Source organism: Lepisosteus platostomus, chromosome 9 (genome assembly GCF_059453375.1).
Source record: "Lepisosteus platostomus isolate fLepPlt1 chromosome 9, fLepPlt1.hap1, whole genome shotgun sequence".
Classification (NCBI taxonomy): Eukaryota; Metazoa; Chordata; class Actinopteri; order Semionotiformes; family Lepisosteidae; genus Lepisosteus; species Lepisosteus platostomus.
In genome coordinates, this window is record NC_142619.1 from 50077703 (window position 1) to 50092131 (window position 14429).

At 35.7% G+C, this 14429-nt stretch overlaps 2 protein-coding genes across 4 annotated transcripts in view; one reads left to right on the forward strand and one right to left on the reverse strand.

The window, feature by feature from the left end:
• lrguk (leucine-rich repeats and guanylate kinase domain containing) overlaps nucleotides 1-2322 on the forward strand; it is a 38348-nt gene extending 36026 nt beyond the window's left edge. For all 3 annotated transcript variants that reach the window (XM_088645408.1, XM_088645409.1, XM_088645410.1), the window contains one exon: nucleotides 917-2322. In XM_088645408.1, coding sequence (XP_088501534.1) covers nucleotides 917-1119 — 203 coding nt within the window. In that variant the 3' untranslated portion in view covers nucleotides 1120-2322. The remainder of the gene's footprint in view (nucleotides 1-916) is intronic.
• Nucleotides 2323-3536: 1214 nt separating this feature from the next.
• slc35b4 (solute carrier family 35 member B4) lies at nucleotides 3537-14366 on the reverse strand. Its single transcript, XM_088645411.1, has 10 exons — nucleotides 14104-14366; nucleotides 13401-13514; nucleotides 12911-13013; nucleotides 12439-12488; nucleotides 11996-12077; nucleotides 11604-11664; nucleotides 11299-11408; nucleotides 10892-10967; nucleotides 9213-9288; nucleotides 3537-8252 (listed from the first exon to the last, which is right to left on the reverse strand). Exons 1-10 carry the CDS (start codon nucleotides 14178-14180, stop codon nucleotides 8006-8008), a joined length of 996 nt encoding a protein of 331 aa, XP_088501537.1. The 5' UTR covers nucleotides 14181-14366; the 3' UTR covers nucleotides 3537-8005.
• Between the last annotated feature and the right edge of the window lie 63 nt (nucleotides 14367-14429).

The following is a 14429-nucleotide window of genomic DNA, read 5'->3' on the forward strand; positions in this document are numbered from 1 at the left end:
TTGAATCAAATGACAAATTAAGAAATGGGCTCAATGGGCATAATAAACTCTTGTTTGTAACTATGTTCTTGGAGAGCCTTCTTCTGCTACTGCTTTACAGTCCTCAGCAATTATGGGAGTCACCTTGTGCTGGTTTATTCCTCCTACCTTGAACAGGATGGATCTCCTATAGGATATCCTATGAAATTTTCCATGCTCTAATATTAACAGGTTTTGTTTATAACACTGCACTTTTGCACTCTTAGTACTTTTCACAGTTCTATGATGTTTTTTATGTGAGTTGTACTGCATGAACAGACCAGTAAATTCCAGTAAAACCTCGGTTTGACAGACTTCACTTAAATAGATTTAAAGTGATTGATTGACAAAAATCTGCTAGAGGAGTATTTTGGCTGTGAAATCAAAAATACTGGGCTTTCTCAGCATTAAGTGGCAAAGTAAAGGGCAACTGGTATGGGGTGAGCCAAGCTGTTCATGATGGGTATTTCTGGTTATACTGCATGTTTTAGCAACAAGTTTATAAAATACACTAAAATGCCAATGATATGTAAAAAAAAGCTTGTTTAAATATAAAATAATTAAACCAATAGTACAAATATTCCTTTAAAATTCAGGACTATCAACGGTGCCCAACAGGGGTAGGCCAGTTGCTTATGATGGGTGTTGTCTGTATTTCCTATGTTTTAGCAAACACAGTTCTATACAATATATTCACAAGCAATTGCTAAAATAAAAAAAAAGTCAAAAGATCCAGAAAGGATTATATATTTCTCATATAATAGTGTGGTCTGGGCTGAAGAAATTATGGTTTAACAGACACCCCTTCCCTCTATTAGTCTGTTAAACTGAGGGTTTACTGGAATATATAGAAAGAAGCCAAAAAAATGACAAATTCTATCATATTCTGTTCCCACAGATCAGATTAATTCAGGTTATACTCCAGACACTCCAAGACCAGGGTCCAGCGGGGAGCTGACAAACGTGAAATCTGTCCATCCAAAGTCACCGTCTCCTGGGGTGCCTGTCCTTCTCGCACGCCCCGGATCCAACACCAAACCTGTGCTCCCTCCCATCCCATCAGGACGCCGGAGCTCAGAGGCCCAGACCCCTACAGGCTAGCTTAGGTGAAAAGTTAGAACACGCGGGAGGGAAATGAGTAATTTCCCATTGTTAGAAAAAGAAATTAGAACACAGAATCGGGGAGAAAAGCTTGAAACAATGAAAAGTAGAGAGAAAATATAAATAATTTTACAAACTGGCTTAATTATTTTTTACTAATATAATTACTTTGTATTTTTTTTTCCCACTTTTCAAGTAGTTATTCCTTTTGGCTTTGCAAAAAAGTACGTTTACCATAGGAGAATATAATGGGAAAATGCTGACATGCATAACTTTTTATATTATGCAGCAGCAATCAGAGATAAAAGAATCATTATAAAACCATATTCTTGCCTGCTCAGAACAGATGATAATTAGTCATGTTCAAATATTGTGACCTAATGTTCCAATGATTCTGTAGTTTTTAATTATTGTTAAAACCTGTCAGTTCTGAATTTTCCTTCCCAATCTAAACTGCTGTGCAAAGGGGACCCAATTCATCTCCCAACTGCAGTGCTGTACCCATTCAGGTGACACACAGCACAGTACACTATATGGCAGTAGCCCCTCTAAACAACAGATTAGGTAAAGAAAGATGTAAGTTGCTTTACCAGTTCAATTAATTAGGACATTTATAGGGTAAATTTATATTATGCAGTCCAGAGATTAGAATTTAGTCAGGATACTGGAGATAACACATTTTCAACCTCTCATGATTAAGTTAAATTCAGCCAAAATATTTTCAGGATTATGTTAATGCCCCTTTAAGGTTTTCAGTTCCCTTTCCAGCTGTTTTATTAGCGTGTTTTTGGTCTGAACTGAAGGTATAAGATTTACTATTTTCTTTAAAGTAAAAAAAAAAAACATTCTTTCTCTTTGCTTTATTAAATATATACCCACTTCTCTACCAAAAACTAGTATTCTAACAGAACTGCTTCAGAAGGATCACTACACCGAGGCTCTCTCTTTCTGATCATATAAATTTATTTTTACCTTTAAATAATTGTAGCTAGCAATAAAGCCCCATTTTTGAAAAAAAAAATGAACCCTTAATTATACTGTACAAATAAAAAGCTGAGATGTCACGTGAAAGACAACCATAACTATTCCTTTTAGTCTTACAGTCTTGACAAGTCCTGAAAATGTCACTAGTTTAATATCACGAGATGTGCAAATCTGAACTGACAAAATTTAACAGCATTAATAAAATCTATTTTTAAATAACTATTTGCATATTTTTAATTTAAACCTTTGAACATTAAACATGTTCTGAGTTTACAGAGTAAGAAGGCAGTTTGTCCTTAATCATTCAAGTGTGTACCAAAACACAGTACAGCTGAGGTGCTTTCTCTTTTAAATTTCAATTACGTACAGTACCTCTCAAACGGTTTACAGATGATCAATGATAGTTTGCTAAATTTAGTATTTTCTTGTCTCAAATGCTGGAGTAAATGCAAATTAGGATAATTTTTTTAAAGAGCTGACTTGAGGAAGAATATCAATAATAAGCCAGGTTAAGTCTTTCATTAAATTTAATTTCTTTCCAATCCAGAAATGGCATTTTATTTTCTAGTGTAATTAATACCGTACTTACAAGATGGTAAAATAGTGTAATTAGAAACACTCGTCAGCAATTTGCCCCAGAACATATGCTCCTCCTCTCAACTCCTTCAATCCTCTCAGCAACCCTGGTGTGAGTTCAGGTGATGGCACCAATGTGATGAATGCAGCTCTGCCCTCGTGAGATTAAACATGCTCACAGGCACCTACAGGACAGAAGTCTGCTGCATCCAAAAGCTGGTCATCTCAGGCTCAGTACTGAATAAGCCCCGTTACACTAACTTCAGAAACAAAATAGAGTTTTACTGGTTTATGAAGTTCAAGTACTGTAGGTAGCACCAAAGGAACAGGTAAAGGTTTATTCCATGCTGAAAGCAAAAGAAAAGAGACGTTTTGGCTGTGGAGCCTTCATGAGGTGTCAAAAGGTTGTGGTTGTGACAAGCTGGTTTACTGGTTTATGTAGAGTTGTTCAAATAGCACAAAAGTACAAAGAAAAAACAAAGCATTAATACTTTCTTGCACTATTAATCACCATATAATGCAAAGTATTTGGAGTTGTGGCCCAGCATTGCACCGAAGTAGTTGGGTTAACTCACTTAAGATTTTAGATGATGGTGCACCAACCTCTAGGAGAAACGTACTTTGAAGAATGACTAATTAATCTACTAACAATTTAGACAAGAGTACCACAGACAACATTGCTGGTCATTTTAATGTGTTTTAGGGAATGTTTCCTGAGAAATTTCAATTCTTCTGATAATAATAAGTAATGATTCCTTACAATAATAGATAAATGTTTGCAGCCTGTTGGTTTTCACATTGTTAGCTCAATACCTTTTATAGGTATTTTATATAAAGAGAAAGATGAGAAGTTAGACTTATTTTTGCATTATTAAAAATTTATTTTTAAAGGTCACTAAATCTTCTACACATTCTGTGATTTCTGAGCTAATAATCAGAAGTTTTCCTTCTATTTCATGAAATACATTTGTACATAAAGTTTTAAACAAGAAGAAAACCACACATACAAGCATACCAAACTGTATAAATTACACATTTAGTTTGAGACCATATGACAATTCACATTTCTCAAACATATGCAAGCTCTGTATCCCCTTGAGAGTGTGAGCTTTAATCAAGTAGCAGAACCAGCCTGCTTCCTGAGAGATCAGCCCTAAAATATGACTAAAAAGCCCTATGAAACAATGATCACATCATTTATGTTCAAATGCCAGAAATGTGTACTTGAATTTAAAAAAATTACCTTAGCATACAGAACTAACCAAGTTCTAGACAGGGCTGTCCAATCCTGGTCCTGAGGACCAATGTATATGTAGTGTCTCTTTAAAGTAGCAGCACCCAACAGAGATGGAAGAGTTTGTTAAGTTAGTCCCCTTGAGCCAGTAATGGCCTGACCTAAGTTATTACGAGCTGGGTCAGAATGAAATCCTGGAGAACCACCAGCTCTCCTGGCTAAAGAATCCAGAACTAGGAATGGACAACCCTGTGGTAAATCGTTCTGTAGGCGCTTGGAATATTAGCTTTTTAAAAACAAATTCTAATACAGTACTTTTTTTATAATCATTCACAATTACTGAAACTGTCAGTAAAATGTATTCCATGTAAATGCTCTTTGGAATTATATTAAAACATAATTCACTATATTCATATAACATACTGTATATATTATGTAAAGTTTTTTAATTTATAGGTGTTACAATTACAAAATAATGCTAAGACACAAAGATAAGCAGTGTCTACAATTATAAACCTATACTTGTACTTATATATTTGATAACTGCACAACTATTAGCAATTGTATTTATATCTAGTATAAAATACATCCAAAATACACTCTAGCTCAAACCCATCTCATGTTTGAGGGTTACAAGGTCTAGGTATTAGGATAATGTAACTGTTTTCCAATACTCTTATCATCTATAATAGGTAGACTTCACATATAAAACACTAAGCAGGAATGAAAATTCTGCAAACATACATTAAAAAATTCCCAAAATATATGATGGTAATTATTTAGGGGTAATTTCAACATTTACTAGAAATGTTTCTAGAATCTTTTATGATTCCTGGTGCCTTTTTTATTCCTCAAAACAAAAACTAGTGTAGTGAATGTCTCCAGTGACACAGAACATAGAGGTTTTCAAAACCCATGCACAAACCTCCCCAGTCCTTCACCCTTAACCTCACTAACGTTATGTGGGAGATACTAACAGAGCATTGTTATACTCCCGAGAAATTGACTAAATGGGCAGAAACACACAGGGAGACACCTTTGCTGTCTCACAAAATGCACAGAGCAAACCCAGCTGTGGCAATTTTATTTTTTCTACCAAGCTACAGTATATTTTTATATCAGCAATTATATTTTAGATAATGTGATGAAAACAAGTATCAAAAAGTGTTTTTCTGCTATGCAAAGTTCTTTAGAACTGTAGATTATGTAAAAAAACATCTTGCCATAAATGCGTTAGACCACACAGTGAAATGGCAAAATGGTGCATTCTTTTCCCAAGTGCCCAACATTTTACTACATATACCAATTCCTTGTAATTCCGTAAGTCCCAACATAAAAGAATTCCCCCTAGAATGTGAATATTTGAGAAACAAAGCAGCAGAATATAATGTACGAGAAAATTATGATTAAGTGTTTTCATAAATATTGCTAGTTTTATGAAAACAGTCTAGGAAACTTGGCTCATAAAAGTAGACAATTACAGATGTATCAGAAAATACATCATAAGAACTGAAATTCTACTAAAAACACAAAAAATCACATTTCTATTTTTAATTCAAATCTTGTGTAGGTCTCTATAAAGGTTTTAAAAATGTTAACCACTCCACTCGAGTCCTTGGTTAATATGTGGCTTACTTTAAAAACATCCTGTAGTAGTTAATTTTTTCTTGTTTTTACAATTTTGAAATTTTGCCAATTTCACTAACCAATGGTTAATTAAATGGAAGGTAAGATGTCTTGATTACAATACATCTCCTAAGAATCCTTCAGTCCTTTACAAAAGTAAATTATTGCTTATAAAAAATAATGTTCTAAGAAATATGATCAAGGGTCAATTTCTAAATGTCTGTGTAAAGTATAAATAGCTCTAAAAGGGATTATAGTATACTGTATCTGCAATTTCAAGTACAACAGCTGGACTTTTTCACTTTGTAATTTAACTGTCCAAATTAAAAGTTATAACTCAAGTGGCAGTAGAATGAACAAACTGCTTCCTTGAAATGCTGGCACTATCTGCATGAAAACAATGCAAGTGTATGACTCTAATGTATTACAAATCTGTATGAGCTGTTGTAAAACATTTAAGTTAAAAACATGAAACCTGGTTTCCCAGAAGAGGAGATGACCATACAGTTTAGTGATGTACTGCACTAGATGGCTAGATTTGCTGAGCACTAAATATGTCCCATCAGACACTTCTGGGTCCCAAAACAGGAGAAGCGCCACTTAAACCCCTACCGATATGCAGCACCCACCTTAGTGTTGCATAACCTGCCAATTTGACCTAACGGTCATACTACACACAGTAGATTAGGCAGAGAAGTTAGTTCTCAACAGCTGAATTAAGGGTGCAATTTAGGCAGGGCTACACTGTGCAAATATGTTGTGGAATTTAGTCAGGGCAGAATGTGTTGTACCACTTCCCTCTTTAGTACCGGTCCAGTGTCATGTCTCCTTGTTCTACACAACCATCATGTTCATCAATGGTTGTCTTATCTTTCAGGGAATCAGGGTAACTTACACAGCTTAGCATTTCCTTTAAAGTCATAGAGGACCACAGAAGACATAAGAAAGCAAAAAGGACTTGACAGTGAAGAATTAAGGAACAACCTTGCTAGTTAACAGAATAAAATTCTTATACAACCTTGAGGACACTAGCACCAAGAGAGGCAGTTAATAAACTTCACACATTCAGGAGGCAGGACCTTGTCGTATCTTACATCAACTACAGTGCAGAGATGTACAGGTGTAACCAATATCATGGGCCCTCTTTCGTCAGACCTCCCACAGAGTGGACAGTGACCTCCCTTATTTAGTTGAGGCTAGCCATTATGTGAATGCAGACTACTGCATGGCCAGTCAAATGCAACAGTCTCTGTTTTGAAAAGGGTTAGCTTCAGGTCTGAACTTCCTGACATACAGCACAAGCAGCTTGTCTGGCTGTTTGTATCTAGCAGCTTAATACCTGCACAACAAACAGTAAACCTTTAATCTTCTTCAGAACAAAAAAGAGGGGTAAAATACTTTCAGCTCCACTGACTTACATGGAGGACATCGTGATCCCTTGCTGATAGAGCTAGAATGCCCCTGGACACCCGGGGTGAACTGAGCACTGAGAAAGGGAGACCATCTGAAAGGCATGGAAGCCCAGTGCTGCAGGGTGAGAGCTACATTCCTCAGAACTCCACTGCGACTGTCGCTCACTGGTATGATATTATAACTAGCAGGAAAAAAGACAGCAGAACATAACAGCAGTCCACACACAAAACATGGAGAATGTGGGAAAGCAGAGACGCTAAAGAGGGCTTAGGGTAATACAAAAAAAACATGAAAAGGGGAAAAAAGATTCTGAAGGAAAGATTGCCTCTAGCAAATAAATTACTGCACTTACCATCCCCTACAGAAAAAAGGGGGGTGGGGGAGTTTAAAAACACCAAAGCAAATTCTAACAACATGCACACTTCCACGCTGAAAGCTTTACTTTTGCAAGCATAATACAGGAGAAGGGGAAGGATCGGATTATAGCTGAAAGCAAAACAAGATATGACCCCAGACTGGCCTCCATTGCTCCTGAGGGAAGCAGGAATGAGTGAGAGGCCAAGCACTTTGAAATGGCTGAACGGCCGTCTTGTCCACCTGGTGGTGCCATTCCTTACCCTTGCTGGTCATCAATAACTTGAAAGGAATTCTCTGTGCAGAAGCACTCCTAATACCAGATATAAGCTTAACAAGTTATCAGACATACCTGGTATTAATGGCATCTTTATCCTTTACTTTTAGCTTCTGTAGAATAAAGAGAGGGGCAACCTAAACAATCCTTTCTATTTTGTACCAAATATTACAGTGGTCCTCTTGCAATCCTCAAATGAAGAAATCAGAATTAAAAACATCACCAATTTGAAAAAACTTTACTTTTAACTATGTAAGTGTAAACATATCTAGGAAGGAAGGTATTGGTTGTGATTCCATTTTTCATCAAAAATTTCGTGTCAACTTAAATTCAACTTAAAAATATATATTTACTTAGCAGAAAAGTATTTTAAGTACACAGAACAACAGAAATGCTACAGTTGGGAGTAATTCCACAATATCTTATTCCTTTTTCACGTCTTTCTTTTCACCATGGAGAAGAGTCCTGACACTGTTCCACACTTCTGTGTACATCAGTGTCCCAATGAAGACTACTACAGTTCCAATCCAGTGCCAGGCTGTGAATGGATTTCTGAAATATATTATCGAGATGATGAGACTGATGAATTTACGGAGGGTAACAACCAGTGTGACTGTGAGAGAGGTGCACTCAGTTGTGAGAATAAATACACCTCGAATACAGATATATCTGGAAGGTAATGGTTAAGGAAATTCAGATGCCCTTCTTGTACTGTACATTGCCAGCACTCACAATTCAAAGAATCAAATATTATTACATTTTATCAAGTGTAGTAATTTATTCAATAAACGTAGAAATATGGTAAGTTACAAAACAAACTCTAAGTAAAAACTGCTTTTGGCCAAAAAGTAAAAAAAAAATTCAAAAGAAATGCCATCAGTGCCAGGTCCTTTTTTTCCCTTACATCTCCTGAACCACATTCTTACTTCTCTGCAGCACAAATGAAGAGACTGGAGAAGAGGTCAAATCAAATGTGTAAGCTGTGTAAAATGTAAAATTTAAAAATTAGAAATATGGAGTATGTGGAGTATACCGAAATAGGATTCTATAGTAAAGCTAAAATTGTTTGAAGAATTAACAGCTTTTGGTGCACACAGAGCTTATGTGACAAAGATATGGTATATTTAGATTTTCTGATGGATTTTCATTTAGCTCCTCATAAAAGTTAATTCTCGAGTAGAATTCCGTTTAAAATTAATTTGTCAAAGACAGAGTACTGATAAGGAATGAATGTCCCCATTGGGGCAATGTAGTTAACGGTGTACCACAGGAATCTGTATGAGAACCACTACACTTAATAATTTATATAGCTGATCTAGATTCTGGCACTGTTAATTAATTTCACTAATAGTAGTGAAATGTGTACTACCAAATACCAAAATAGTTTGATTCACAAGTCTATAGAAACAGCAAAAGAAATTAAAAATATTTAGATGTGTTTCAAGATTGGGCAAACAGCTACCGAATCTACTAGACATTGGGTAAACAAGGGCACTTGTAATGCTTCGGGCTGAAAAGCTACAGATATAGAATGGAAAATGGAACTTTATCACTCCTATGATGAAACTGTATAAAGTAAATACCCTTGAAAAATTCATTCCTAACGTTACCAAAAAATATAAAGGATACTGTGTTACCACATTCATTAAAAGATATATCCACATTACAGGAGCTACTATTCCAATCACAGGGATTTCAACGGGAGCTGGGAGAAAAGGAAAGAAAACAATTTGAACAATTTACAGCACAAAGCACAAAGTTAAAATAATGGTCGAAATTATGTGTAAAGAACACAAAAGAACACAAAACTGGTTTCTATTAATTTAGAATGAAAAATGTAAAAACACCAAATGAAATATACATCAACCACCTGGGTCCACCTGGACCTCATTCTACAGTATGTGGTTATTTTGTATCTCTTTACTACATTACGTGATGAAGACCAGACTCCTATTTATCAATCATCATGAAGTTCATTCTCCTTTCTCTGCTTCAGTTTGGAATTCAAGCAGCTATTTCTAATGAGAATAATAACACTAATCCTTAGACTTATATAGCACTTTTCTGGACACTCCACTCAAAGCACTTTACAGGTAATGGGGACTCCCCTCCACCACCACCAATGTGCAGCATCCACCTGGATGATGTGCCAGTACGCTCCCCACACACCAGCTATCAGTGGGGAGGTGAACAGAGTGATTAAGCCAATTTATAGATGGGGGATTATTAGGAGGCCAAGACTGAAAAAGGCCAAAGGAGACATTATCCAGAATATGGGGTAATAACCCTATTTTTTTAGAGAAATGTCCTGGGATTTTTAATGACCATTGAGAATCAGAACCTCAGTCTCATCCAAAGGATAGCACCTTTTTTACAGTATAATGTCCCAGTCACTATATTGGGGCATTAGGACCCCACACAGACCGCAGGGGGAGCACCCTGCTGGCCCCTCTAACACCTCCTCCAGCAGCAACCTCAGTTTTTCCCCGGAGGTCTCCCATCCATGTACTGACCAGGCTCACACCTGCTGAGCACAGTGGGTTGCCAGTTGCCAGTTGCAGGACTACATCATGAATCATATACAGTATCTAGAATCTTCTTTGCTTGTTCCAGGACTTGCAATTTCAATTCAAACTTCCAGGCTCCTCTTTTTTTTTTTTAAACTTATATCTCCAATATGGAACACACGCTGCCTATGGGGATCTCCCCGAGGAGGTAAGGCTGTTTACACACCATACGCACAATCTCCTAGATTTGGGGTACAAAACAAAGTGAGAAGCTTCCTCTTCATATGCTTTTGTGTTAGTGTCTTCATAACCTTAGCAGCTGTTACAACTAGAGCAAGAGATTTAAATGTTGCAGATGAAGAACTTCCCTATGACAGGATTTGGAAAAGTATAAATTCAAGCTTCCTACATTCCCTTCCCTGACACAGACCACAGAGGGGTTACATGGTGCTTATTCGTTCTGGGGTGGGATTGTATTTTTTACATTTTTTAATCATAATTAATAAAAAGAGTCACAAAAAATAATTAAGTCCTCCAATTTACTATTAATTTCGATTTAATACCTGAAACCAGCATTGCATCCAGGGACCAGAATGCATTAACTCATTCATGCATGAAAAACATTTTTTGGGAAAAACTTTGCGATATTGCATCTAAGGCGGTATTTTCTTGACACAAAAAAACATCTGTCAATTAAAGTCAATTTGTAGAATTTCCCATCTGATGAATTTAGACCCACGAGCCCCAGGAATAAACCTGTTTAATTCCCGCGACAGTATTAGATGCTGCAATTTGACCTACCGCTTTGGCTGAACAGCACAGCATGGTTGTAGATATTAGCTCCCAGCAGGAGAAAACCAGGCAGAGGAAGGCAGTGCTGTGAATGTAAAAAAACAAATTGCCATACAGAAATAAGGCATTGCTGCTGCCACAGAAAATTACGTTACCTCCACTAATTAAGTTAAAACATCACATAAAATCAAAGACTCCAAAGTCCTCAATTTCTACATTTTTTGTGTACAATTCAGTGAGCTTCTAATTGCTTAATCATAAAATAATAGATGAAAAAAAATCTGAAAAGGCAATTAAAAGGATTCAAGAGTCAGGTGTAACTATAATACATGAAATCAAATTATTTGCTTATACGTTTTGCTAATGGCAAACATTTTGTGATGTAATACAGCTTAAACTGTTTATCCGATGCTTACATTGTAAAACAGCGCTTCTTTGGAGTGCTTGCCATACTGCTTATAAAGAGTCTCCTGAAAGATGCCCATTCGAGCAGACATGAGAAGTGCAAAAGTCAGCATCGCAATACCTGCGGAATGACAGAAAGAGATACACAAGTAGTTTCATGCATTTAAAATGAGTCTTTTTTTTTCCCCTTTAGGTACGTGGAACGGTGTAGGGTTAAAGGGCCAGGGCACTGCATGCCCTTGAGATGATTACAAACCGCATTTTAATTTTTACTCTACATACAATTACAAAATGGAGACAAAGTGTTCCGCCATACCGAAAAGCCAATGCAGAAAGGCATAGAAACCCTCCTCTTCACTGGAGTTAGGGTGTGAAGCCTGCAGAACAAAATGGAAAAAAGAATCAAATTGAGAACAGATACTATTCATGCTGCAAATCTTATTTATGGTAGCTAAATTTGAAGCTGTCAGTGATTTTTTTAAGGGATTTGAAAACAGACTTTTCACAAATACTCTTTTAACATTTAGAAAAGAAAATTCTAAATAAGAGCTTATCTTGTTATAAACAAGAGAACGCTATTCAGCCCATCTAGTTTGCTTGGTTGATAATAGATACTGGATCTAGGGATCTATAGTAGCTTTCGAAAGAAGCAAGGTTTGACAGTGCAGTAATATTAAGAAAACTAGGATTTTCTCAATTATTTCTTACCACTTGCTTGGCTGACATGAGAGTGCAAATAAAAATCCCCAGTGAGACAAGAGATATAGAGATGTATTTAGTAACTGAGTACCTGTAAAGATAAAACATTTATTTCAATACATAACTGCAGATTTAAGATATTACAAAATATAATGGATCTTGTATATCATCACAGCTTTGGGAAACAATTTTTATGCTATATTAGCATGTATTCCTGTATTTAAGAAGGATTGAGAATGCAGAGTTGAACAATGTCACACTACACAATAATAACATTAATATATTTACTCAACATGACTGAACTCCTGCTTCCTTGGTTAAAGTGAGGTATAAATGCAAATATAAATGCAGAATGTGTCACTTTTTAAAACAATTTAAGTGATCAAAAATGTTTAAACTTAAACTAATCCATGTTTAATTCATTTAGAAAAATGCAAAAAATGCAAGCATACCTTTTCTTCAATATAATAATACCTAGGATCATATTTGCGATTAGGGATCCCTGTGAAAAGTACATATTACATATTACATACAGTACATATTAATTAAAATATTGAAAAATGAAAACAGTAAGTCTGTTTAAAACGGTCTGTCGACACCAATCCATGATACATCATTGTATTTTGTAGCAAATGAAGCTGTCTGATATGTAAGGACGAAGTCTTCACAAAGTTGGTTAAATAGTTTGTGTAACTAATACCTTCAGAACAAAATGAGAAATCCAGCTTGTTACTTTTCAGGTATACAGTAAGACAGAACTAGCACTGACAAAAATCTCGCATGACCCAGGCTTCCATATCCAAATGTACTGATGTTTTTTCATCTCAAGAAATACGAGGATCAAGTGCACATTGTTGGTGTTCTCTAATCCTTGGAATTTTGAGCAAACAACAAAAATAAAATAAAACATGAGACAGTACTTACAGATCTGAATATCATGTGCAGTGGCATTGCGATGTTGAAGTTAAGTGCATAGTTATTGATCACACTTACAGTGAAGAACATGGTCACCATTATTATATAGTTTCTAGAAAAATGAAGGACACATAGTTTAATACATACTTATACAGTATTTCTGCTGCAATCATTCAGATATCAGTCTTAGAGACACATCTATTTCACTGATTAATTAATCTTTTATATGGTTGAATTAGGCACGTTTTGATGTAACAATGGCAAAACCTCCCAATATTAATACACTGTTTAAATTGTACTTTCAAGGAAAGCTGCACTGGAAAAAGACATTTTTGTGTTACTCTTGTAATTCAGAAAAGTGAACTGTTTCTGTACTGTATTTGTGAAACATTCCTAAAGCACATAATTATAGTATAAACACTCAGTTGTCAAGAGGGTCTATATATATACAAATTACAACATATCGTTTTTAGATTTTTTTAGTACCAAGTTATCATACCTAATTGGGATAGCTGGTTTCTTCCTTCCAAAATTATTTTCGAAGATAAAACCTTCTAAAGCAATGAATACAAATTGTGCAAATGTCACAATGTTTCCACATCCTGGAAAATCCCTAAAATGAAACATATTAAAGAACTGAATATTCAGGAAAATGGCATATAATATCAATGTTTACACAAAAGCAAATATAAATAACGCTCTATATTCAGACTGTAAATGACAGTGGGAAGGTTATTCATTAGTAACAACTAGAAACAGCTCATGCTTCCTAAACGACATACTGTACTCTTTATGTCCTTGTCTTTTCTTTATTGTTTCCCTAAGCACTAACATAAGTTATACAGAGGTATAAAAATGAACTGTTACTCTAGTAGGGTCGTGTATTTTGAAATCCCTACACTACCAAAATCATGAAACCAAGAAATACGATACCACACAGTTATCAAGACACGAAAGCATTTAACAAGCCTTACATTTGTATTCGTTTTACTATTTTGTTTTATTAATAACACTCAGGTATGGGCATGGATAACAAAAACCACGTTCTAATATGACTTAAGTGAAAAGGACAACAACGTGAAGCACGAACAGACCTTTCGTTTTGCAGATATAAAAATAGATTATATATGGACAGTCTGACAAGACGAGAATTCAAGAAAGGAATGGAAGTTGTACTGAGTGCATCAGTATTAAGTACCAACCTTACTAAAAGTTCCAAAAACACCACATTGCTGCAACAGCCGATAAAAACTAAAGCAATAGCAAATACCGTATTCATCGTGCAGAAAACAACAGAAAATGCTACTTTAAAGAGTATATAAGGAAATCAACGAAAAGCTAGGACTATTTTCATACATTTACAGTATATTAGTTAAACCCAAACAGCAACAATGAACAACAGCTGAATAACCAATTCGTTGTTCGTGCAAGACACGTCTACCGGGTAAAAAACCCACTCTTCCGGAGTCAGCGCAAAGAGCAGTGGGGATTGTATGTTTTTGTACCATTTCAGAAACGCTGCCCGTAA